We start from the raw sequence: 25,766 nt of genomic DNA, 5'->3' as shown, positions 1-25,766 counted from the left end.
GTGTGTAGCCTGTACAAGGATTCCCAGCGCGTGATCAAAGCACCGCCCCCCTTAGATTAGAGTTGACGTTCAGTGTGCATGCAGGCTGCATTCGCCTTTAAACCCCCCGTGCAGAAGCACCGATGCAATCCGTAGGCGCTGTAAGGGCATATCTCCAGCCTTGTATGTTTGATTTGGCTCGAAGCCGAGAGCCACGCACATGGCGTTCGTAATTGTGTGGACGCCGCAGTCCGAACTGTTCGTCTGACGGGGTGTCTTGATTTTCACCGCCTTCCACTCGTTCTTGTCGAACTTTTCCTCCAAGACGTCCTTGATCCACGCAGTGATGAGGCTGATATACTTCTCGTTGGCGCAATCTGTCAGTGAATCCATGTGTGACATGGTTCTCTTCTGAGGGCGAACCACAATGAGAGTCCAATGCTTGTTTTCGCATACGGGCATGATTATGCTGTCAATGTCAAGGAAATTCGCCTTTCGGACGCATTTGCGACCTAGTGCTCGCTGTGTATTGCGGACACCTCTATCTCGAATATGCTGGAAGAAAAAGGAATTTTGAACAAGAATCTTGCGGGTTTCTGTCTGGACATCGGTGATGCCAGACGCCAAGTTAATAGCGTGATCCAGCCATAGAAGAAGGCCGTTGACAATCTCGTCATTGAGCCATTTCGTCCGAGGCACGACTGTGGCAAAGTCGTGATGTCGCAGTCCTGTTTTGTCTGCAGTGACGGCCAGAGTCTTGTCGACAGGAGCACTCATGGTGTTGCGTGTACGCTTGATCCATGCATCAGGCAATGGCGATATGAGCTGGGTCTTCGGTGCGTGGAGCTTGCCCGTGGACGCTGGACGGTGCTCATCCGCCCTTCGGGCCTCTTGCTTTCCAGCACTAAGATACGCATAGAACGAGGTAACCCAGTCGACACTAGCTGAAAATGCGGCCTTAATGTACTTCATAGTGGGAATCACTTCAGAGTCTTCGTTTCGCCCCCAACATCGTAAATTCACCATCATTCGCTTTAGCTCGATCTGCTGTTCGTCTCTCCAGGTCCAGAAACCTCGCTTCGTCCCCGGACACAAGCTCCTCCGCAGAGTTAGATGATAATGGGCGCTTCCTTGTCGGTCGCTGCCGCCACTTGAACGGCCAGCCTTTGCTTTTGCACTATTCGACCGCTTGCTTCCTGCAGACCGTGTCGCGGACTTTGAGAGCCCTTTAGACGTGCGTTCCGTTTGTGTCGCGTGAGATAAGTCAGATCTTCTGGATTTGGTTTCGCTCGGTGACGAGCTCAGGCTGGTCGACTGGTCGACAGGTGTGGACACGGTCGGTGTGCTGGCCGAAGAGCTCATCGACTGTGTTGCTATGTCTTCTGAGTCGGCTCGAGACGACGAGTCGACCCCCGATGTTTCTGTTTCGATGCTCTCCATCGGCACTCTCCCGTCGTGCATCGAGCCGGTCCCTTGGGGTTTTGTGTCTTGCCTGGCGGTGTCTGCGCCTGCGTCTGCGGCAGAAACAGACGAAGTGCGTCGCCTAGAATGTCCGTCGACTGAGAATGCTCCTGAGTAGAGCCTCAAATTGCCTTATCCGGAACACTGGACAGGTGGCCGTTTGCGAGCCAAATATTATTGGAAGCGATTCGAAGAGAGAGTGAGAGATGAATCATAGGCCGGTAAGTGACGAGAAGAAGGGTATGTTATATGACGATGAGTGTAACGGCTACGCCAAAGTCTTTGCGCCAAGCGCAAAAGATCAGGCATTAATCGAATGAGTTATACATACATCGAGGTGTACGTAATAAGGATTTTGAGCTGTTCTGGACTTTTGACATAGTTGTCGCTATCGTCCGCCGTACACGCGTTTCAGTCCTGCGCGACCGCCGAGACGGAACCGATCTTACATAGGACCGCATTTGCTATAACGACTCCCGTGTGGAGGCCAGGTACATAATGCTCTGAGTCGTGTGCGGGTGATCTTCACCAAGAATATGCCGGCGAAGGTCTAGGGCAGTGTTATGAAGTACTTCAGCCTCCTCATATCGGCCCTGCTCATGGTACCGGATTGGGCTTATAGAAATCGCGTAAGGTTTTCCTGCTCTGGTTGATGGGCAATTCGAGAGGTTGCGTAGGTGCACCCGCACGGGTGCATGTAAGGCTTACGTAACGGTGCACCCGGGCGGGTGCAAATAAGTGTCACGTGATGCGCCTCCTGCAGCGCGTGTAAGCTATGAAGGCCTCGCCTCCGCGTAAATCGGCTACGCTGCGAGGCTAGATGGCTACTTAGTCCTATAATAATATCACCTGCCTTACAGTCTTTTACTTATATATATACTCGACTATATTCTTCAGGTACCTCTATATAATGCCTGTTGCTCTTCGCTATCTCTCTTAGCTGCCTCCTAGACATCCTTTATGCCTCGTTTACGTGAAAACCGCCTAATAGCTATCTCTTCTACCATCTAAGCTTCAACCTGCGCTTTAACCCGGGCTTCCTCTACTATAGTCTAATCTAGATATACTATCTATTCCTCCTTAGTCTAGTCCCGGATAGGTCTCTTCTCTATATATCGTTTGCCTATTTACTTATAATCTAAACACTAGTTATAGTCCTTCTTGCTATATCGCTGAGGTAGTCCTATTGCCTTTCTATATTACTAGTTCGTCTTTAAATCACCTCGAGGCAGCGTCTTATACCAAGCCTCTCGCGCTATAATATATCGTTAATATATAGCATAAGGGTGATAGTACGGTACCTCCGGCTCCGGCTCTGGCCTCGGCGCTAGTGATAAAGATAGTAAAACGATACTCGGTGAGAGTGGCTGTAGCTCCGCAGCTGGGAGCGAATCTGGCGGCACTACTAGCTGTATAGTTAAACCTATTGCCGGCGCCGGCGCCGGCGATATAAGTGGATTGTGATCTAGTGCTACCGCTAGTACTGAGGGTAGTTCTAGCGCTGGTGTTAAAACTGATATCAGTTCCGGCGGGCGAGCTGAAGCTGAAGCTGAAGCCTCTTGAGATAGCGCTGCGGTTAATAATAGTATAAGATCCGTATATCGTAACGCATACGCCTTTAAGCTTCTTATATAGCCTTGCTGATTATATCTTGTGTATATTGGCTTTACTTTAGTCCTTTTTATTGCCTATAATGCTTGCTTAATAGCCTTAAATGCGCAGGGTTCACGCTAAGTGCTTGTTTTTGGTAGTATTAAGCTAGCTATAACCCGGTCGAATAGCCGGCGTGGCTCTATCAGTAACTAAGGAGACCCCTCGCGATAAAGGTGCTAATACGTATAGAAGTGCCGTAATCGAAGAGGTATCTACTATTAACGAAGAGTTTAGAGCGTATGAGCGTATAGAAGACCGTTCGATAACTCAAATACTCCTATATAACTAGGGAGAATGATATTAAGGGATCGTTTCCGCTACTCTTCGACTCTACGTAACGCTTCGTGAGATACCTATCCACGTATATTGGCGTATAGCGGCCTAGTTAGCTTAAGAGGCGTGCGTATCTTCTGTTTGGCCTGATTCGCGTGTAGCTCGGCGATCTAATTTAGTAACGCACGCTTGATAGACCTCTAGGCCTTAAAGAGGTCTAATTAACTAGTCTTTAGATATTGCTTGATAAGCTGGTGGATACCCTCACTCCGGGAGGTGATAATATTGCCGAAGTAAGGGTATTTATTAACCTAAGCTTTTATAAGCCTCTCTTTATAAAGATTAAGCTAGGTCTCTATAATATAACCAACCTCTCTAAGATAGACTAGGACGTAGCGTTATTTGAGCTTATTAAGGTTATCTTCAAACATATCCTTAGTGCTTGAAGCTATAATCTAATACTAATGCTAATAGAACTCTTGCCACTTCTTAAGGCCTTGAGCTTAAGGCTGATCCTTATCGCTACGGGTAAAGCTTAGGAGGCAGTGACGAGTAATAGCCTTATTTGCATGCTAGAGGCATAAAAGAGATACCGCTTGTGGGAAGTATTGCGATACTGTATTCATATAGGCAAGGCAACGATCTATAAGTATAATAGATAGAAGTCTCGCGCTATAGCTCTCGTATATTTGCCGTAACCGATTAAGTGCCCAAGTATAGTCGACTTTATCCTCGCCACTAAGGAAGGCGAAGGCGATACAGAAAGATCGCTAATAAGCGTTAACCCTAACTATATCGAGAAGGGGTATCTTATACTTATTTGTCTTATATGTGCAGTCTAATATAAGCAAGTCCGGATAGGCTTTAAGGTATTCTAGGGACTTAGGATAGGCGAATAAGACAGAGGTAACTCGGCCATCCTCGTCTAGCCGCATTCGGTTCCAAAAGCCCTCATTTTCGAGCTCGTTCGTAAGAGCATGTATATTACTTTGGCCTTTTGAGAGGTCTCGCTTGCCTTGTGCAATACAATTGTAGATGTCTTGCTGAGAACTGGCGAATAAGTCGGGGAAACGTGGGTGTTGTTATGGGCGGCACTCAAGAGATCCCAAACACAAACCGCGGGGTAGTAAGTGACGATTGGTAGAAACTCACAGGGGTTCGGCAGCATTATGTGCAGGTAGTGCTTGGCCTGAGCGGGGAACAGAGACCAAGAAGCGCAATGAATTAGGCAGTACCACTCTTCTTTAGGTTCAGTTCGGCTGCAAGTGCAAAGCACAGCGGCGCGATTCAAAACTTGAAGGGCTTATTACGGAGAATAATGAAATCATTGGTGGAGACGGCCTTAAAGTACGTCGGAACACTCAAATCGCGGGTTTGGATAGCGATGTCCCATGTGTCAATAATTTGACGATGTTCCAGCCTGCACGGCGGCAGCCCCGCTGCCTACACACAATTGAGACAAACATATTGTTACATCTCATCTAGAGCAACTAGCCGCATATACGATGAACCGGTGAACAGTCATCCCTCGATGACGATTTAAGAGTCTGCGGAGAAAAATAGAGTGCGATCCCTCTGCCCGCATAATGGATTTCAGGTCGCGAGAAAGGGTGGCTCGGCTCGTGCGCAGGACGAGGTGCGGTTGGTGCCTCTAGCAGACTTTGACGATAGGTCGATGACCGCAGCTTCAACGCCGGTCGCTAACCGACGGCGCCCTGGTCATATTGCCCTGCCTGTGTCTCTTGCATCTGCAGTGACCTGAGCATTTGTGCTTGATTGCGCCCAATCAATCTTGTTTCCCGAGCGATGTTGGTGATAATCTGTTTGCCTTGCAGATTCTGCGCGCTACATGTACATGTAGCCCGCCGCCACGCGCTTCATAGGCTGCCATCCCCGCCTTGGTACGTTCGCGAGCTTACAGCACCAAACACTACTCTGACAGAAGCAACAACACCTACCTTCACCATGCAAGCCATCAATAGGCCCCGCTGCTCAAAAAGAGCCGAATATGCTTTTCGGTCCGGTTATTGCGTTGGGGCACATTGTCCGAAGTCCGCCCCCTGAAAGCTGCTCCGCAACGACGCAGGATACTGGGAGCGAGGAGTGCTCTTACTCTGAATCAAGAATCCATTCTGACATGTCTTATGTAGAAGCTGAGTGTATTTCCTTAGGGAAAAAGGCATATACGACTTGTGCAGGGCCAGACTTTATGCCTCGAGCCGCAGCATGTACTCCCATCTAGCCTCTCACAACGGAGACCACTGTTGAACAAGTTCCTCGGAGGTTCCATACGGGCTTCTATAAGGGACAAAGCTCACTTGCGATCCATAGTTTAAACGCCACGGCGGCGCATCGCCGCCTTGAAGATCTTTGCAAAGTCCGCTACATGCTCCCGATTCAGCATCTTTGCGTGGATTCCCGGACAGTCGTGGAAGCGGACCTCGCTTTCGCAGAGCTCGGTCCAACGACCCAGCTTATTCACTCGCCAATCCTGTCTGTTCTTGGCAGCATACGTAGGTGGTTCTGCAACGAATACATCAAGATGCTTGATTTTGCCCATTGGTTCGTAGCGCTCGACGTTGACACGGAAGTTCTCAGCAATGTCGCTGATCAGACCAAGCCTCTCGTGGTCCATTGCTAGAGCAGTAACGCGGTCTTTGTCGCCAATGTCCAAAATATATGACAGAGCGGCTCGTCGATCTAGCGTGTGCATAGAGGGGGTGATCTCCACCATCGTAAGCTCGTCAATGAGCTCGAGGAAAAATGCAATATGGAGAAGCACATCGATCCAGTTGAGACTCTGGACGTATTCGGCGATGTGGGGAGGGTAGTCAATGCTGGCAAGAAACTTGACGTCCTGTCCTTGTGCTTCGAGCACCTTGCCGACTTCGTACGCAAGAGTTGAGCCAAGCGAGTAGCCTGCGATGGCGTACGGGCCCACAGGCTGTGTGAGGCGGATGTGTTCGGCATACGTGTGAGCAGTTTCCTGAATCGAGTCGAACAGTCGCTCGTTGGGGTTGTAGCCGCGCGTGCGAATAGCATACACAGGGCGGGTGCTGAAATGAGCTGCAAGGGCGATGAAAACCAAAATGTCTCCAGAGCCAGGGTGAATGCAGAACAAAGGTGTGCCGGAGCCATGAGGCTGTAGAGGAACGATTGGGTTGTAGGCTGGAGCTTGAGAGAGGATGGTATCGATTGCAGAAGAGATCGCGCCGACAGTTGGCCTGTTTTCCTTAGCCGATGTAAGCTGGTAACAAGGGCGTCCAGCGACTTACTCTGTTAGTAGGACGGACATGGGAATGTCAATTTGAGCTTCGACTGCTTTCTGGATCCTCGTCTTGAGCTGGATCAGGTTGAATGAATCAACACCGAGGTCGAAGATGGACGAATTCAGATTCACCTGCTCAGGCCTCATCTCGAGAAGCTCCGCAACAGTTAGCTGCACGGTCTTTTCCGTAGCAGTCTCGGCAGGACGCCACCGAGCTTGGCGGTATCGCTCAAGAGCGAGTAGATCGCTGCGCTCAAATTCGCCGTAATCACCGTTTTCGAGCGCTGTGCGCACCTTGGTCCGCGAGATCTTGCCGAGTGATGACTTTTCAAGAAGGGACTGCGGCAGAGGGATGAGATGAGCGGGTTTCTTGCTAGTGACGAGGGCGACAGCCTTTGCAATTGAAGTGGCAGTCTCGAAACGGGCATGGTGGTCATGGGGAGCATAGGCAGGCGCATACACGACGGCTATGTCCTCAGTCGGAGAGCCTGTCTTCCTCGTGGGGAAGGCAACGGTGTACGTCGGGACTCTACCAGGGATTCCCTCCTCCTCGATAGCAGTCTCGATTTGAGCACAACTCCATTTGGCACCGTTGACAATGATGGTATCCTTGGTGCGACCGGTGAGATTCAGGTTGCCGGCTTCATCGAGGTAGGCCAGGTCGCCCGTAATGAACCAGCCATCGGGCGTAAAGGAATCCACGGTAGCTTTGGGGTCGTTGTAGTACCGGTCGAACACGACTGGTCCAGAGATCTGGAGCTCACCCACCTCGCCAAGGTCAGCGTGCTTCCCGGGATGGGAAAGACGCGTAACGCGCATGGCGATTCCAGGCATGCAGGTACCTAGATTGGCAAATTCCAATGAGCGACTGAGATCAGAAGATGGGCAAGCACGTGAGTAGATGGATCCGGCACAGGTCTCTGTCATACCAAAACCTGGGCGAATAACATCACCAACGGCGCCAAACTGTCGGAGCTGCCGAGTTAGCTCATCGCAGGTGGCAACGACGTTGGACTCGCCTCCAGAAATGAGGGCCTTGAGAGGGCGCAGATCGGCAGTGAGGGCGACAGCAGAGCCCGTCAAACTGTCGCGAAGCTTGGTCAGGAAGAAGTTGGGCGCAAAAGTGTACGTGATCTTGTGGCGGTCCAGTAGATGAATGAACTGGAGTGGCTGCGTCAGCAGCTCTGATGCAGGAACGTGGATTTGGTCGCAGCCCAGAAGCACTGCATGGCCAACATGTTAGCGCTCTCGGCAGATCATTATTATGGAGGGTCATGCAGAGTTAAGCTTACTGGCGTGCAGGTGAATCTCCGTTAAGCTGGCGACGTGGTCCATCCCGACCCAGTTCAAGAAGACACTGCCGGCAGCAGTGCTGTGATGAGCATGCTTCCCTTCCACAGCTGCCAAGACCTGACCATGGCGCAGAGTGACAGCTTTGGCATTGCCAGTACTGCCCGATGTGAGCATCAAGGCGGCAATGTCCATGGGCCCCTTTTCGGGACCAGATAAAACTGTAGGGCAGCCGGCATCACGATCCGCACTATTTTGGAGGGATTCCACCTCATGGACAGTCAGTTCCTCCATGCCAAGAAACTCATGCGTTAAACGTTTGCTCGTGAGCACGATAGGGCGGTCGAGCAACGTGTGAAGATGGCAAAGGTGCTTCCTTCGTTGTGTAGTATCATTGACAAAGGGCGTGGAAATGGCTGGAGTATGTCCTGCAAACGTAGCAGCCCAAAACCAGATGATGTTCTCGCGCTGTGAGTCGAAGTGCAACAGAAGAATAGCGGACGACGCTATGGCAGGATGATGAAGGAGAAGCGATGCATTTTCAATGGTATCAGCGAGTAGTTGAGAGTACGAGACCCATGCGGACTGAAGTTCCCCATTGACGAGATCGTAAAACGTCAAGCCACCGCTGGAGACAGCTGCCCGTGTCAGGAGCTGGGACAGGTTGCTCAGCGAATTGATGGCGGGCTCAAGCTCGCGAGCAGTTTTGAAAGCATCCGCGTTGGTACGTGGGGGACACGGAAGGTCGAGTATGTCTGCAGCGCCGCCTTCTAAAAACTGCGCCATTGTGACTTTGGTGACGTTTGCGACAGGAAGAAGTAAAGGCAGAGGCTTCAAAAAGGCTCGGGATGAAGGATCCAAGTATTACAGTTGTCCCCGTAGCGGCTTTTTGTCAGTCAACGGCCTCTTGCAAGCTGTTCTAGCAAGCAAGGCCTGCTGCGTCAAGATTGCCATTGATTGGACTACGCCGGGATATGGAATGGCCCAGAATTGAAAGCTATCCGAGCGGGCGTCTCGTCCGTTCTGATTAAGCTAGCCTCGGACCGGGGGTCCGGGGCATTGCGGAGCACTCGCGGAGGATCGCGGACCTTCCGTTCAAATATCCACCGTGGCTTGCTTCTCATACCGCCAACGACAAGGGTTGTAGGGACCGTCCCGTAATTTAATCTACACTAGGAAATATTTCCTCAATGGCCAGCCCCGCAAGGCTCACAATCATACCTGCATCAGACTTATGAGGAGCCACAAAAGAGAACAGAATATAAAATCAAACAAATTCCCAGAGAATTGACTTTTCCGGCTGAGACCCAAATATGATATCATGATTCTTCAAACACCGAAACCTTTTACACTTTGCACACTGCTGTTGATATACGTAGCTTGCGAATTGTCTCAGGGATGGACCAGCATAGTGTCGTCGTCATCAGAGATGCGCACCCACTTGCCGTCAACATTGACATGGGACATCATGTTGATGTCGTCAGTGACGGCAATGCCTCCCTTTTGTAGGCTTCGATGCCCACTGGAGGAAATGTATGTGTTGACTTCGCTCTTTGAATAGGGTCCGCCCACGCCAGAGCTATTGCCGCCGCTCCGGACGTATGCGGACGTTCCAGCGCGGGTCACCGCACCAGGAGCGAAGCGCCGTAGGAGTGGGCGATAGATTGGGAGAGACGCGCAGAGAATGGCAACCACAACCTCGACAACACACAGCATACCCCCGGGAATCATGTCCCCTGAAGCGATGCAACGTTAGCTAAAGTGTTCTGGTTGGGAGGAGTGAGCTCACGGCTCTACTTACAGCTGGGGTTGGATGTCCCGCCGACTTTGCGGGCGAACGGGAGGCGAATGATGGCCACAATACAGGCACTGTGGTCAACGGTGTTAGCCAGGATGGGGAGAGGGGGGAGGAACACAAGTGCTGATGCGTGTGATCCCGCGCACCTTGCGACCAATTCTGGGGTTGACTCACCCTCCACCCAGCGCAAAGTTCAGGCCGAGGAAAATCTTCTTGCGTCGAGAAAGATTGAGGTTCTTCACCAACGGCAGAGGCGCCAAGAGGATGAGAATATCGAGAATAAAGTTATACGCGACATTGAACAGGCTGAAGTTGCTAAAGTCGATGCAATGTCCGCCTTGTATCGTTGGATTCCAAAGCTTCTCAAGGGGTTGGCATTGAAGCACCGTAACGAGAACGATGACGATAGCACCCAGAAAATTAATGACGCCAAGGACCCAAATGTAAATTCGGAAGCCTTGTTGGGGGAAGATGGCGTAGTAGAGGGCGAGGATGCTTCCCTTGACGAATGCGGTAGCGATTCCGTAGAGAATGACGTTGAGGATATTGAGCTGTACCAATCTTGTCAGTATCTTACTCAACGTGGCGCTGTAGTTAGCACTTACAATTGCCAGCATGCGCATGTCATAAGGGTCTTTGATCAGGATCATCATCCTGCCAGCGCCATATCGCGTCGAGAAAGCGAAAACAGTGGTAAAGGCGACGTAGAATAGCTGAAAGTGACTGATATTAGTTGAGGCTACAAGAAGAGCGGCTCGTTAGAACGCACCAAGCTGAGAATGGTCAGCCAGTCGCTGAGAACCAGCTTCGGCGAGTGCTGGAAGCGTGACCACACCCGTAATGCGACCGCCAGAGTCGCAAAGAAAGTTGAGATAGTGCAGCAAGCAATTAAATCGGGTACCAGTGAGTCTTTGATGTGAGCTTCCATCCACTCAATCTCTTCAGGCGTTGGCATGGCCATGATGGGCAATTGCCTCCGTGTGACAGAATCACGTTCGAAGCCTGTGAAATGTTGCGAACAGAGCCAGGGTCGGTGGAGAGAATAGTCTTCGGTGGACTACCTCGACGCGATGGTATGACTCCGCGATATCATTCACGACCTCGTGTCACGAAAGAGTGTTGAAGGAGGCGAAGATGGTTTGAAAAAATTATGCGTCCTGACTTTTGAGATCGACGTAGGTGGCACACGCATCGTCAGGAACCAAAAAAGCCTCGCCAGGGGTTTGTGAGGCTCAGGATCCTTCAGGACATGGATGCAATCCGAGCCTAAACCGGTCGCTGTAGATTGTTGGTGTTCCAGAGCGGCGCGGCATGCCGTCCTGCAGAGTCGCATGCAACTGAACTCGCTTCCGAGGGGGCGCCTTTGACCCGAAAGAGCACCACAAGACTCCTGCCTAGAATGGGATTCCGACGGCTCGTCAACAAGCGTCAAGAGGAGCGACCGATGAGGGAGTATGTAGCGAGCATGTTGAGGGAGCTGCAAGAAAGCCAGCGTTCCTTATGCAGTGGTCATTACCAAAATGGTGCTACATCATCCGAGGCTGTATGTACAAGAGTCCGTCTGCATGTGGCCATCGTCCACACCCTCAGAACGGGAGCCCAGCGATCCGCGGAGCCAAGAGACATGGACACCCCTCGAGCACCGTACGCAGGGTTAAACTTATTAAATAGTTGTTTTGAGGGCAGCGCAGCTTGTTCTGTCGACGAGTCGTCAATGGCTCCGTTGCGATCAAGATCTATGTATCCGTAGCTCCGTAGATCAGTGGAGGTCTTGCCTAGCATGCGGGTGAAGGATGTATTTACGATCCTACTGGATGTAACTCGACGCCTGGACAACTAACAAGGTTATATCAAAGTCAGCGCGCGATGTTACTTCCGTAGCGCGACTGATACCCCTGACAGCTTGACAGTGGAGACCCTGGCGGCCGTCGAACGTAAGCCTTATCACGCTTCACAAATTGGTTTCCTGCGGCAGAGCGGGCCGCGCGTACGGCCCTGCAGATGCCTCGGTCTCCACTAGGTCCCCGGAACAAATCCGAGGAACTCAGCGGCTCGAAGCGGGCCATCCTTCCAGGAGGCGGAAGACCCACCCCTGTAAATGTAAATGGAGGGAAACCGGTTTGCACCTGCTCCGGCTAAGTAGACGACAATGGTTTTTGAATAGCCTCTGGATTTAATTTCCTGGTCAGTCGGCAGTTCTCACTTTTGAGACAACATGGAAACGGTAGGCTTGACCTTATTCTGCCGACATCTTTGGTGCCCCTTACAAAGTTTGCAGATGGCTGGCTGTTGGCCGGGTAAAAGCGGGTGGGGCACTCTCAAACAACTACATAGGGCAGGTGCGAGTTGGTCCGCTGCGAGGGTGCCCCACCCACCTGGACGCCGGCCGGTCTTGACCAACACTCCAACAGCCACATTTACGACTGGACCGTGGAAGTAATCTCCTGCACGGATCAAACTCCATGTGCAGGTGATGCACGTCAATCACAAGAGGCCGGTTTCAGGGTCGCGCACGCCACAGCTTGGCCGTCCGCACCGCGCACACAATGATGGCAGGCGGAGCATGGTGTCCAGACTCAGGTTTCGCTGAACTTACAACTCTAGCTACTACTCATCCCTTCCCAGTATTCCGACATTCACGTCCCTTGGGTCAGATAGGAGGTGACCGAGGCAGCTCCAGTCTGGTCATCATGGCGTCCCTCCAGACCCTCGCGCTCGTGGCCATCGCCATTATTAGCACGTACCTTCTCTACTTGCGATTCACCACAGGTTCTTCTACCCTGCCTCTACCGCCTGGCCCAAAACCACTACCGATCCTGGGCAACATCGCCGACTTCCCTCCCGCAGGCGTGCCCGAATTTGAGCATTGGTTCAAACACAAAGATATTTATGGCGGTATCTCTTCGGTTACTGTCATGGGCATGACGCTGGTCATCATCCACGACAAGAAGATGGCGCACGATCTGCTCGAACAGCACGCCTCGAAGACTTCAGGGCGGCCTAAGATGGTCATGGCGAACAAGCTATGCGGTTATGAGTCTATTGTGCTCTGCCAGGATTATAATCAAACCTTCAAGCGCTGTCGGAAGCTCCTCCACCGCGAGTTAGGAACAAAGGTTTCTGCGGCCCAGTTCCTAGACATCCAGGAGAGGGAAGTCAAGAGACAGCTCGTGCGCGCACTCGATAAGCCCGACAGATGGCTTGACCACTTCAAGACGTGAGTCTCCCTATGTATTCAGCCTTGACTATTGACTGAGAGTCTATCAGCACTGCTGGCGCGACGGTGCTCAAGATGGCCTACGGCTACACGGTTGAGCCTCATAAGCCGGATTTCCTCGTCACCCTCATCGATAAGATGATGAATGAATTCTCGCTTGCTGCTTCGCCTATGTCTTGGGCGGTGGATATCCTCCCTATATTACAACACCTTCCGGAAGGATTTCCAGGCGCAGGTTTCAAGCAAACTGCCCGTAAGTGGCGCCGCAGCATCGAAGCCACCGCTTATATCCCCTATCACTTTGTCCAACGCCAAATTCAAATTAATGCACAAACGAAAAACCCGTCATATGTCTCAAAGCTTATTCAGCAATGCAAATCGGAGACACGGACCGATGGCGAGCAACTCGGCCGTGACGACTCTGAGGCTATCGCCTGGACGGCTGCTAGCTTATACGGCGCGGCCGCCGACACCACCGTTATTACCTTGACCATCTTTACCTTAGCAATGCTACAGAACCCAGAAGTCCAGCAACATGCTCAAGCGGAAATCGATCGTGTCATTGGTGACCGGTTGCCGACCTTTGAGGACCGCGACAATCTCCCCTATATTGCCGCTCTGGTTAAGGAATCGTTACGCTGGTGGCCTATCTCACCAATGGGCTTCCCTCATACTGTTACCGAAGCTTTTGAATACCACGGCTATCACATTCCCAAGGATGCCATGCTTCTGCCCGCAGTAAAATGGTTCCTCCACGATCCCTCGGTATACGCTGATCCTGACAAATTCGATCCCGCGCGTTTCCTCAGCCCACGAAACGAGCCCGACCCGGTTGATACGTTCGGGTACGGCCGCAGAATCTGCCCGGGCCGTTTCTTCGCCGATCAGAGCCTCTTCCTGAACATTGTCAACTCACTCGCCTGCTTCAACATCCGCCCATCGGCGGACAGCCCAGTAGATGTCAAGCCTAAGCCAGGCATTTTGAGCTATCCGACAGCGTTCGACTTCAAGATCGAGGTGAGGAGTGAGAAGCATAGGGATTTAATCTTGGCTGCTGGGAAAGAGGTGCCGTTTGAGCCTAGTGATGCAGGCCATCTCGAAAGTGTGGACAACTTCGAGGCGAAGTGACGGGGATGCTGCGACGAGCGTTTCTGGCTCTTCTTATTGATCATGCCTGAGAATCCATCATGCACGCCCTTTGCAATCGATTGACTTAGTCGAGCAGACGCGAGTAATAGTAGATTCTCTGCGGACGTTCGCCCCGTTTCACACTTCAGATGTGAGTTGTTTCGCGGACTTGACCTACACTGGGGTGCGCGTAAGCTCCAACTGGCATTGCAATTGTTCGCCCTTTCACATACACGGCCTGGGCACAAGTCGTTGCTTCCGTATCTAAGGAAATAACCATGGCTGTTATCAAGACACCGATGAGAACGTCTTGAGGGGACCATTGGTGCGCACTCAACGCAACAAGGCCTGCAAATCAACAATAACAATAGTTGTATAGAATCTGATCTTCTTTGAACCCAAACACCTGACCTCTCGTTTCAAGAATTTCCTCTTTTAGCATAACGTGCAATGTGTTGTCTTCGCCAACAACCACGCACAGGACCGTGGATCAACATCACCTTTGCCTCACACGCGGCATCACCACAACAGCCCACAGTCACAACCTCAACATTAACATCAAGCAAAGAAGTTTGGCGATTTGTCGCAACTGGTTCTGGCTGTTCACTTGACTCGCAAGCGCCCCCATATATTTACAGATTCAGCCAGGGCGTCTTACATCTGAGAGACAGATTCCAACCTGCTCAGCTGCATCGCAGGTTTTTATGTAAGAAGAACGACTCCCAAGAGTCAACTAGCCGGGTCTCCAAGGAGCCGCCAATGGTGCCCTCTTCAAAAACTTCAGAAATCCGACAAACATGGGCAGGGTCCAGCTGCCTGGCCCCTGATAGAGTAGTCTGCTGGCCCAAACCACTACACCACGGAGAGTCATCAATCATTAGATAGAGTCACCAATTGTTCTGCAATCTTGATACACAAGGCCTCTTCCTAACCTTCTTCCCTCACAAACGACCCCTCACCCCTCCCTCAAAATAGCAGATGCAGGCGACACAGTCGCAACGGCGTTGGCGTCGGATCCTCCCCATTGGTGCCTAAAATTGCAGGGACGGAGAACTGCGATGAATGGAAGAATGTCATCTTGACGTTCGCGGGGCTGGAGAACCCGAAAAAACCAAGGATTGATTTGTGAACGCTGTTTTTGGAGGTCTTGATGGCCTCATTGTTAGCCTGAGGGGTTACCTTGCTTAGTCAGGCCACACATTCAGCCCTAAACTGAGGCAGAACGAGCGAGAGAACCTCCGCGAGCGCAGCACACCACGGCCTCTACCACATCATGAGTTCCGCGTCCCGGAGTGGCAGCAACAGGAGCCCGGGCTCCTCAGGGGGTGGCATCAGCTCTCGCGCAGGTCAAGAACAAGCCGAGGGCAGCGAGGGGGGCTCAGGCAAGCCGAGTCGCGACGTCAGCACCCGGCATAGTTGGCGAACTGGCTCGCCAATCGTGCCAGAGCCGCGCAGTCCTTCATCTGCGAAGAGTGGCAGTACGCGAAAGACGACTCGATTTCCTCTAGCTCCGCCGACCCCAACAGGATACCCTGGGTCAGCAGATCGCCATCCTTCCTCCCTCTCCGGCACCAACGAGAGCGAAGATGGGCGTGATGACATTCAGACCAAGCTTCTCGTCGCCGCCAAATCGCGCAAGCCATCTGATGTGCTGGCGTACCTTGAAAAAGGGGCCAACCCACTGGCGCCCGCTCTCCAGTTGCGCCGCACGTTTCTCCATCGTCTTTGCCTGAACCCTTGGCTGTACCCAAACCTTCTGGTCAAGATTTTTGCGAGCATCGGCGGCGCATGTGCGCAGACGCTGTTGTCGCAACAGGACAAGCGAGGCGAGACCCCTTTGTACATGGCTCTGGGGACGGACTTTGTAGACGGCGCCGCCGCCATCATTAAGACCCTCATTGACAACGGCGCTGACCCCATGGCCCTCTTGCCCTCTGAGCAGCTCCCTCTACATCGCGCAGCTTGGAAAGGATCTGTTGCCGTCACTCAAGTGATCCTGGATCATATGGACCTTGCTGCCATTGATACAAAAGACGATTTGGAATGCACACCCTTAGACACAGCTTGCTGGAAAGGCCACCATGAGATCGCTGAGATCTTGATCAAAGCAGGCGCCAACATACATACACGTGATAACGATGACTGGACTCCGCTGCGATCGGCTGCGCAGCATGGTCAACTTCGAGTGTGCGAGATCCTCATTGAAAACGGCGCAGACATACATGCCCGAGACAACAAAGGCATGACTTCCTTGCGGGTGGCGGCTGAGCACGGCAAGACGGATATTATTGCTCTACTTTATGGACTTGGAGCCGACCTGGCCAGCCATGACGAGCTCGGATTCACAGGCCTCCACGCGGCGAGTCGTGATGGCGAGCTCGAAGCTGTCAGACAGCTTCTCGTTTTCGGCGCATACGTCAACTGCAGAACACTCAAAGGCTACACACCTCTCGATCTCGCGTGTTGGAACGGCGAAGATGTAGTCGTCAAAACCCTTATTGAGGCAGGCGCCGCTGTCAATGTCTGCGACTGGAGGGCTATGACGCCTCTAATGACAGCCTGCGAGGCCAATAAGCTCAGCATAGTAAATTTGCTTCTCGAGCATGGTGCGGATGTCCACCGACAGGACACGGCTGGACAGGCGGCAATTGATCGGCTGACCGACCTTCCCGACAACGGCATCCTGCAAGTGCTCGTGGACAAGGGTGCATATAGCGATGTGGCATCCTCGTTCCGGGGGGCCACACCACTCATGGCGGCTGTTCGTTTTGGCATACTGAACGCAGTGGCGAGTCTCTTGAAGCGAGGGGCCGATACCAACAAGCGAGACAAGGGGGGCTTTCATTGCTTAATGCACGCATGCCAGATAGGTCGACCCCAAGTTGTCGAGGTTTTGCTCAACCACAAGGAAAAGCCGGTTGATGTCGACCAACGGGACAATAGCGGGAACAGCTCGCTTATATATGCCACCTCGTACGGCCACGAAGCCGTCATTGAGATGCTGGTCAAGGTGGGCAAAGCGGACGTCAATATTAGCAACGTCAACAACACCACAGCGCTTCTTTCTGCTGCTACCTTCGGATTGGCCTCTATAGCTCGCTTTCTTCTGAGCGCGGGAGCTGATCTCACTATTCGAGACAAGTCTGGGCGAAATGCGTTACATCGAGCGGCCATGGGAGAGTCCGTGGAGAATTCCTTCTCCACAGAGCAGCTAGATCCGATGCAGCATTTGAGGGCATGGAATGAGGTCGTCGTGGATTTACTGGACAAAGGAGCCGACCCTCTTGTCCAAGATGACTTGGGTCATACTGCTCTCCATCTTGTTGCGTTTTCAAATGACTTGGAGAGGACCAACTCTATCTTGGACAAGGTACCGTCGGACAAGCTCACTATCCGCAACAAGGAGAAGTTCACCCCGCTGGGGACGGCGTGCGTTCGCCAGAATCGGTTCCCGGCCGAGGCTATACTGGCCCGTGTAGACGTGGCAGACTTTGGCGACAACCACGAGGAAACCGAGAAAAACGCCCTGTGGTGGGCTGCGAATGGAGGAGAGACGCACGAGATTGTTCGGCTGTTGTTCAAGAAGAGCGCAACGCTCACCGTCCCCATGCTGAGCGAGACAATGATGGGCTGGACTGCGATGGACTGGGCAGCGTACAGGGGCATGCCGAACGTGCTTTGGGGACTCCTGTGTACGACTGAACAAGGAGACAATTCGGACAAGATGAGAATGTCGGCCATGAAGCTGGCTAAGGAGAGGAGAAAACAGGAGGAAAAGCTTAAGGCTGCCGCTTTGCCTCGGAAATTAACGACAATCGACGTGGTCGGCCAGCCTTTGCATATGAAAACAAAGGACAAGGACTCGTCCGCCAAATATCGCGGAGGCAAGTACGGAGCGCCCGCTGTCAAAGAGGTTAAAGAGATCAAAGAACTTAAGCTGGACGAGGCCGAAATCTCATCGCGTCCCGCGACGCCCGTGACAGGCCACGTATCGCCCGTGGATAACGTGCCCAAGGATAACTGGCCCGCGGAACACGCCGGTCTTGAGGCGAGCAAAAGACCCGTCGAAGGCGACACTGTCAAACGGCCAAACGAGAAAAAGTACTTGGCCAAGAAGGAGGAGGAAGCGGCCGATGCTGGTGACCAGCAAGGGATTTCCGACGTCTACGGACTCATCATAGACATGCTGCGCGACCCGCCAGTTACTCAGACATCGGGCCCCAAAGAACCGTTTGTGGCTCCATCGTTTGAACAAAAGTCCTCGGGGATCCTTGATGAGTACGAGGCAGCAGTGGTTGACTTTTATGCCACAGGCGGACGATCAGGGTTTCTGAGGCGCTACCGCTCCATCAAAGAGACTATCTACACCTCCAGTCCTCTTGAAATCATGCGCAAGGCTAGGGAGACCATGCATCAAGTCGGCTCAGGCATACGGCATGCCGACTCCATTGGTGGTCTGGACCAGCACAAGCTATATTCCTTCGACGAACTGCGCTTTACGTGGATACACTTGCCCGCCAACAATCTCAAATGGATGCAAGATCTCATCTTGAAACTGTATGTCGAAGACGAAACCTACAGCGAGACCCAGTACCGCGACATGAGCGCCTTTCTGAGGAAGAGCTGGCTCCAGACACCAGACCGCACGTCCAAGACTCGCTTCATGAAGCCACGGTGCGTCCAGGATGGAGACAGCTACCCGCTCGCTCTCTACGTACCCTATCTCACGTTTTCGCAAGAAGCTACAGACCGCCGCCGGCTATCAGCATCTGATGACTACATCAAGAATCTGGAGAAGTACACCAAGCTGCTCGAGGAGTATAGTGATAGCATTATCCATGGCTCACGCACGCTGGACGAGTTCTATTATCACTTTGCCTCTGACGAGCGGTTCCAGAAGGATATGCAGCTCCGCAACCTAGATCAAGTCGTTACCAAGGCTATCGACGGCTCTCCCATGGGTATGGCAGACGCCATGCACCTGTTTACCGCTGTCAGAGTTGACCAGCTGTGGCTGTGGATGCTTGACGACTACACCTTGGTGACTTCGTCGACTCATCGCATGGATGGGATGCCGGACCCCATCTTCAGCGGAGTGCTGGATCTTCTCGGCCAGGGCGACAGTCGTTCCCGAGTGTCCCAACCGACCACAGCTCTAGAGATGAGCCAAACCATTGTGGACTTTTGTGTTGGGCAGTTCAACCGGGGCAGTCCGTCCACGAGATCCCACGGATCCCTCAGGCAGATATTCTTTGATTCCATCAACAAGACCGCCATTGAAGAATCGGAGCTGTACCGCAAACTGCTCTCGAAAATGGAGAGCGCCAGACTCCGAAGCCAGAAGAGGCAAAATGCCATTGGGAGGGCTGCTGGCCTGTTTCGAGAAATTAAGGATATTCGAGATGAGCTCAACATCCTCAAGGCCGTTGTCGAGGCCCAGGAGATTGTGCAGAACCAGCTGCAAAAGATACAGCCACGGGATATCCAATCCGCAAAGTCCATCCTCAAGGACATCTACGAGATGGACGAGCTCGCGAAACGGATACAGAGCTCGATCAACACGACCCTGACGTTGGAGCAGAACGAGATTGCCATTTCACAGGCCCAGCAGAGCGTCCGCCAAGGGAGGACGCTCATGGTGTTCACTGTTGTCACCATCCTGTTCCTGCCCATGTCGTTTCTCACGTCCTTCTTCGCCATTGACGTGGCCGCCTTTGTGACGACGCCAAAATGGACGTTTGCTGTCATTTTCGCGGTCTCTGTTGGTATCACGATGCCGTTGGCCTGCTACGCCTTTTATTCGGACGATATCGTGGGCTTCTTCCATGACTTGACCTCGAAACCCTCGTCGGCGTCGGATCAGCAAAGTACGGGGACAAGAACCGAATCCGTGCATGCTGAGATACTCTCGCTGCGCCATGACGGCCCCGAGAAACGGATGACCCCAAACATGTTTCAAGACGAGAGGAAGGAGAGCATCAGGGCCAGGATGAAAGAGATGGCAACCGTGGGGCCGACCAGCAACAATGCCTCAACTAGGTGGAAGTTGACCAGGCGCAATGGCAGTCGCGGTATGACCGACGAGGAGGCACAGAAGTGAATGGAGCGAGGCGATGGATAATCCCATGGGTTCAAGCGTAGTACGATTCGGCCCATGGACAAACAACAACATCAACCCATAACACAACACAACGTCAGCGCTATCCTCTATATGTAGTCTATCATAATTCATCCCGTACAGGTGGCTGGTCCGGCCGGCCACTGTCCTTGTGCAGGTCAATGCCCTTCTTAGCGCGCCACTTCTCCCAGAGATCCCAGAACTCGCCCTGCATCTTCTTGTCCATCTGGTCCGGCAGCACCACCTCGTACGTGACATACAGGTTGCCAAACTCGTGCTTGTGGTAGACACTGTCGCCATCCTCGTGCCACTTGGGCATGCCCTCGCCGACGACGGTCTCCACCTGCCCAGGCTGCACGACCTTGCCCTTGGGGCGACCCAAGCGGACGACGTGCGCGTCCAAGTGTGTAATGTTCCTCGTCCAGTCGCCCATCCAGGCCTCGCGCAAAGACAGCACCTCGGTCCAGTAGAGATCGTCGCCCTTTCTCCGGAAGAAGACGCCGTCGAGACGGTGCGGGTTGTCCCCCATCGACGGCCTCTTCTCCGTCAGGTGGACCACCAGGTTGCCCGTGTGCCAGTCGGGGCTCTCGTCAGCCTCCTCCTCGAAGATCACCGCCTCGCCGTTGGCGATACCTCGCTCAATCTTGAGGTCCACCGGTGTTTGCTTCCTGACGACCCGGCTGCCGTGGCAGTGGGGGCACTTGTTCTTGGGCTTCTCCCCTCGGCCGTCGCAGACGTCGCAGGGCCGTTGCATCTGCTGGAACATGCCCGGCGCGAACTGCTTCTTGACGATTACCACGCCCTGGCCGTTGCAGGCGCTGCACCTGTCGACCTTGCGGTCGGCGCTGCCTGTCCCGTCGCAGTGGTCGCAGATGTGCTGCTTGTTCCACTCGAACTGTGTCTCGACGCCATTGTAGAAATCAGCCAGCGTGATCTCGAGTTTGAATTCGGTGTCCCGCCCGCGCGGCTTCCCGGGCGGCCCACGCCTCTGCCCGCCACCGCCAAAGAAGTCGCTGAAGAGGTCGAAGGGGTTGTGCTGCCGAGGGCCACCACCCTGGCGATGCGACTCGACGCCGTCGTGGCCGTAGCGGTCGTAGATGGTGCGCAGGTTCTCGTCGCTGAGGACCTCGTAGGCGTTGGAGACCTCGACAAACTTCTCGTGCGCCGTGTCGTCGTTGGGGTTCTTGTCCGGGTGGAACTTTTTGGAGAGCTTGCGGTAGGCGGACTTGAGCTCGCGGTCGCCCACGTTGCGGTCGACGCCGAGGACCTTGTAGTAGTCCTGGGCGCAGTACGCTAGCTGGACCAATGCCAGCAGCAGGAATGCAAGTGCACCATGGGCTAGCATGGTGCTGTTTCGCAAAGACGTCAAAAGGAGTGTGTGGGGGGAGAACAGAGTGGAAAGTCTACAACAAACGTGGGCAAGACCTCGAAGTTCCAGCGTGGCATGATAGATAAGTGACTATCGGCAGGTAGACCCTTGCAGGTCAATTATCGATAAGACTGGGATGGGTGGGTGGAGCTCCGTCCCCAAACCTGCAGCGGACCTCGACTTTCTGCCACACTCCAACCTGGGAGTAAAGTATGCCCTGCCTCTTCTTGCGGCAGAACATTCATCGTCATGTCGAAACGGTACGCTCTTCTGCCCATGGACGATGAGGAGGTGGGTCCTCAGAAAGTAGGAAAGGAGCGCAAGCACAGGTCACGACGCGATCGCGACGACAAGCATCGATCCCGCAGACGCAGCCGCTCGCGGTCCCCTAGAAAATCGAGCTCTTCCAAGAGCTACCGCCGACGTGAGGATGGTGACGACCGATGGGCCGACGAAGAGCCTCCGACGGATGAGGAGGAGGACGAGCCGCAAGGAGGGCCCGACTTTGAGGAGTCAGCCAGCAAGCGCGTCAAGCTGAGCCACACACCAAAGGAAGAGGAGGATCTGTCAGACGGCGCGACGGAGGAGAAGAGAGACCAAGAAGAGCGCGATGCGTTCGCAAAGCGACTCAAGGAGAAGGACGACTCGAGATCCAAGAAAGACAATGGCCGTCACAAGCAGGAGACCGCGGCGCGCAGCGTCAACATGTCCGATCTGCGCGACCGGTCACGCAGAGAGTACTTGGGCAAGCGTGAGGCGGAACAGCTGGCGCTGCTACGGAGACAGGTCGCCGACGAGACGGAGGAGCTGCGCAGCGGCGTGAAGCTCACCGAGCGCGAGAAGGCAGATTTTGCCAAGAACCGAGAGAGCCTACGGTTGGCCGAGGAGCGACTCCGAATAGACGATTACCGTGACGGATACGCATTGCCAGAGGACTACATCACCGAAAAGGGCAAGCTGGATCGACGGAAGAAGGAAGAAGCCCTGTACAAGCGATATGTCGACCGTGACGAGTATGGCAAGGAGAAATTTGTCACAGAACATGAGGAATGGGAGAGGGAGCAGGCGGCCAAGGCGAAAGCGCAGGTTCAGCGCTCGGAGCGGGATATGGACGGTTATGAGTTGGTAATGGATCCGGACCAGCACATCAAATGGTCCCTCGACTCGAAGCTAGCCGGCGAAGGCAAGCAGCTCAGCAAGGAGCAGCTCTACCTGGCGGCACAGATAGAAGCGGCCGAAAAAAAGGCCCTGTCGATCCAGGACACGAGAAAGACTCTGCCCATCTACCAATACCGTGACGAGTTCATCGCGGCTCTGGAGCAGTACCAGGTGCTGGTCATTGTCGGCGAGACGGGCAGCGGCAAGACAACACAGCTGCCGCAGTACTTGCACGAGGCTGGGTACACCAAGAACGGCATGAAGGTTGGCTGCACACAACCTCGTCGAGTGGCAGCGATGAGTGTCGCGGCCCGTGTTGCCGAGGAGATGGGCGTCAAAGTGGGCAACGAAGTTGGCTACTCGATCCGTTTCGAGGATAATACCAGCGACAAGACGATTCTGAAGTATATGACAGATGGTATGCTGCTCCGCGAGTTCATGACGGAACCCGATCTTGCGGGCTACTCGGCGCTGATGATCGACGAGGCGCACGAGCGGACCGTGCATACCGACATCTTGCTGGCCTTGATCAAAGATTTGTCGCGGGAAAGGCCGGACCTAAAGCTGCTGATATCCTCGGCCACCATGAACGCCGAGAAATTCGCTTCATATTTCGACGACGCGCCCATCTTCAATATTCCTGGACGAAGGTACCCCGTCGATATCTACTACACTCCGGCGCCTGAAGCCAACTACCTCGCGGCTGCCATCACAACGACATTCCAGATCCACACAACGCAGGACAAGGGCGACATCCTGATCTTCTTGACTGGACAGGATGAGATCGAGGCGGCGGAGCTTCAAATCTCGGAAACAGCCAAGAAACTCGGTAGTCGCATCAAGGAACTCGTCATCTGCCCCATTTACGCCAACCTGCCGTCTGAACTGCAATCCAAAATCTTCGAGCCCACGCCCGAGGGCGCTCGGAAGGTCGTGTTGGCGACCAACATCGCCGAGACCTCGCTCACCATTGATGGCATCGTCTACGTTATCGATCCCGGATATGTCAAAGAGAACGTCTACAGCCCGCAGACAGGCATGTCCAACCTCGTCGTGGTTCCGTGCTCACGGGCGGCGGCAAATCAGCGAAGTGGCCGTGCCGGTCGTGTCGGCCCCGGCAAATGCTTCAGGCTCTACACAAAATTCGCGTACATGAACGAGATGGACGAGTCAACGACGCCTGAGATCCAGCGGACCAACCTAAATGGCGTCGTCTTGCAGCTCAAGTCGCTTGGTATCAATGACCTCCTAGACTTTGACTTTATGGACCCGCCACCGAGTGAGGCGCTCATAGGCGCGCTGAACCAGCTTTTCAACCTGCAGGGTCTCAATCACAAGGGTCAGCTCACCAAAATCGGTCGCCAGATGGCTGAGTTCCCTACCGATCCCATGCTGGCCAAGGCCGTCATCGCGGCCGATAAGGAGGGCTGCGTAGACGAGGTGCTGTCCATTGTATCGATGCTCGGCGAGGCATCTGCCTTGTTCTTTCGACCAAAGGACAAGAAGATCCACGCCGACAGTGCGCGCAACCGGTTCACAGTCAAGGATGGCGGTGACCACTTGACTCTTCTCAATGTGTTCAATCAGTGGGTGGACAGCGACTACTCCCCCGTGTGGGCGCGCGAGAACTTCCTGCAGCAACGTTCGCTCACTAGGGCGCGTGATGTACGCGACCAGCTGGCCAAGCTCTGCGAGCGAGTCGAGGTGACCCCCTCGACATGCGGCGCCAGCAACTTGCCCCCAATCAAGCGTGCCATCACAGCTGGATTCTTCCCCAACGCAGCGCGCCTGCAAAAGTCGGGTGACAGTTACCGCACTGTCAAGACCAAGACCACTGTCTGGATCCACCCCAGCAGCGTCCTCATGTCCGTCGATCCGCCAGAGAAGATGGTCATTTACTTTGAGCTCGTCCAGACGACCAAGGAGTACATGCGAAGCGTCATGCCGATCGAACCCAAGTGGCTGTCGGAGTTGGCGCCGCATTTCCACAAGAAGCAGGACGTGGAGGCCATGGAGGAGAAGAAGATGCCGAAGCAGCGGTCGTAAGGCCTTGATTGTGTGTGAATATATACTATTGGTCTCGGATCCACTTGTACAGGACGTCGGTCCGCATGGTGTACTTGATACCCTCTCTCACCTCGGCGCCTTCGTGCAGGAGGCCTTCGTGCTGGAAGATGAGCACGCGACCAGCTTTGGGGTGTACGTCCACGCGGCGTTTCTTGTCTTTGGCAAGGAAAGACGTAGCGCCGCCCAGGACACCCTCCGGCGAGTCCGCGCGAGACTCACAGAGGTAGAGCTGCAGCGTGTAATGCGTCTGGTACTCGGTGTCGTCGGCGTCGTAGTAGTACGGCCCGTCGCAGTGTGGCTTGAAGTACTGGCCACGGCCGTAGCGCAGGAAGCTCATGCGCTCGTTGGGTCGCTCGAACCTCCACTCGCCTTGCCTCACCTTGCCGTATTGCTGGGGCACCGTGGCGAACAGCGCCTCGAGTCCGTCAACCAACATGCATCTTGCCCAGATTTTGTTGGTGACGGTCTGATCACACCATATGATGCGGTCGCTCTCACGGTACCCTGGGCGCGACGCAATCTGCGTTCCGGGCGTCAGGCCGATGAGGGCTGGTTGCCATGGCTTGTCGGCTTGGACGCTGGACTCGGCCAATTTCAGCAATCCGTCACATTCAGATGGAGTGAGGACGCCGTCAATCGTGCACGCGAGCCGACCGTTGTATTCTGGGATAGCGGTGGAGCGCCAGTCGATGTGATTAACGGTGAGAGGTGCTGCTGGTGGGGCTGGAAGGAATTCTTGTTTGTCGGCCATGGTGTACATGAGGAGAATATGGCGAACGATATCAATCTATAATGAAGCGGAAAAAGACTGGTCTTGATGGCAGGACTCGTTGTTGTCTAGGAGCACCAGCATGCAAGGACACTGATCGGTGCCTGGTCAGACGTGACGCCGGGAATCGTCACGGTGAGCTTGGATTGCGCTTGTTAGGCAGCCATTTCAATGTCTATCCCGTCGCCTGCGCACTTTATGCTCTGGCGTCTCATTGT

General features: G+C 53.8%; 8 protein-coding genes across 8 annotated transcripts; 3 read left to right on the top strand and 5 right to left on the bottom strand.

Annotated features, from left to right (window-relative positions):
• Positions 1-69: 69 nt before the first annotated feature.
• J7T54_004584 (uncharacterized protein) lies at positions 70-951 on the bottom strand (the record flags this gene model as incomplete). Its single annotated transcript, XM_051503253.1, has 1 exon — positions 70-951. One exon carries the CDS (start codon positions 949-951, stop codon positions 70-72), a length of 882 nt encoding a protein of 293 aa, XP_051364894.1.
• A 4,747-nt stretch (positions 952-5,698) lies between these two features.
• J7T54_004583 (uncharacterized protein) lies at positions 5,699-8,710 on the bottom strand (the record flags this gene model as incomplete). The annotated part of the gene is made up of 4 exons (XM_051503251.1): positions 5,699-6,590; positions 6,642-7,476; positions 7,564-7,857; positions 7,927-8,710. The coding sequence occupies 4 exons, from the start codon at positions 8,708-8,710 to the stop codon at positions 5,699-5,701; spliced, it is 2,805 nt and encodes a 934-aa protein (XP_051364893.1).
• A 606-nt stretch (positions 8,711-9,316) lies between these two features.
• J7T54_004582 (Satratoxin biosynthesis SC1 cluster protein 4) lies at positions 9,317-10,683 on the bottom strand (the record flags this gene model as incomplete). Its single annotated transcript, XM_051503250.1, has 5 exons — positions 9,317-9,660; positions 9,726-9,793; positions 9,897-10,273; positions 10,328-10,435; positions 10,492-10,683. 5 exons carry the CDS (start codon positions 10,681-10,683, stop codon positions 9,317-9,319), a joined length of 1,089 nt encoding a protein of 362 aa, XP_051364892.1.
• A 1,729-nt stretch (positions 10,684-12,412) lies between these two features.
• Positions 12,413-14,067, top strand: J7T54_004581 (uncharacterized protein; the record flags this gene model as incomplete). Its single annotated transcript, XM_051503249.1, has 3 exons — positions 12,413-12,939; positions 12,990-13,122; positions 13,300-14,067. The coding sequence occupies 3 exons, from the start codon at positions 12,413-12,415 to the stop codon at positions 14,065-14,067; spliced, it is 1,428 nt and encodes a 475-aa protein (XP_051364891.1).
• A 1,273-nt stretch (positions 14,068-15,340) lies between these two features.
• On the top strand, positions 15,341-20,167 carry J7T54_004580 (Serine/threonine-protein phosphatase 6 regulatory ankyrin repeat subunit C-like protein; the record flags this gene model as incomplete). The annotated part of the gene is made up of 1 exon (XM_051503248.1): positions 15,341-20,167. The coding sequence occupies one exon, from the start codon at positions 15,341-15,343 to the stop codon at positions 20,165-20,167; it is 4,827 nt and encodes a 1,608-aa protein (XP_051364890.1).
• A 121-nt stretch (positions 20,168-20,288) lies between these two features.
• On the bottom strand, positions 20,289-21,530 carry J7T54_004579 (DnaJ-related protein-like protein; the record flags this gene model as incomplete). Its single annotated transcript, XM_051503247.1, has 1 exon — positions 20,289-21,530. The coding sequence occupies one exon, from the start codon at positions 21,528-21,530 to the stop codon at positions 20,289-20,291; it is 1,242 nt and encodes a 413-aa protein (XP_051364889.1).
• A 273-nt stretch (positions 21,531-21,803) lies between these two features.
• Positions 21,804-24,758, top strand: J7T54_004578 (uncharacterized protein; the record flags this gene model as incomplete). Its single annotated transcript, XM_051503246.1, has 1 exon — positions 21,804-24,758. The coding sequence occupies one exon, from the start codon at positions 21,804-21,806 to the stop codon at positions 24,756-24,758; it is 2,955 nt and encodes a 984-aa protein (XP_051364888.1).
• Positions 24,759-24,783: 25 nt separating this feature from the next.
• On the bottom strand, positions 24,784-25,530 carry J7T54_004577 (uncharacterized protein; the record flags this gene model as incomplete). Its single annotated transcript, XM_051503245.1, has 1 exon — positions 24,784-25,530. The coding sequence occupies one exon, from the start codon at positions 25,528-25,530 to the stop codon at positions 24,784-24,786; it is 747 nt and encodes a 248-aa protein (XP_051364887.1).
• Between the last annotated feature and the right edge of the window lie 236 nt (positions 25,531-25,766).

Source organism: Emericellopsis cladophorae (genome assembly GCF_022114955.1).
Source record: "Emericellopsis cladophorae strain MUM 19.33 chromosome Unknown NODE_5_length_938552_cov_118_678949, whole genome shotgun sequence".
NCBI classification, from domain to species: domain Eukaryota; kingdom Fungi; phylum Ascomycota; class Sordariomycetes; order Hypocreales; family Bionectriaceae; genus Emericellopsis; species Emericellopsis cladophorae.
Note: the sequence above shows the minus strand (reverse complement) of the source record. Positions and strands in the feature narration are given on the sequence as shown.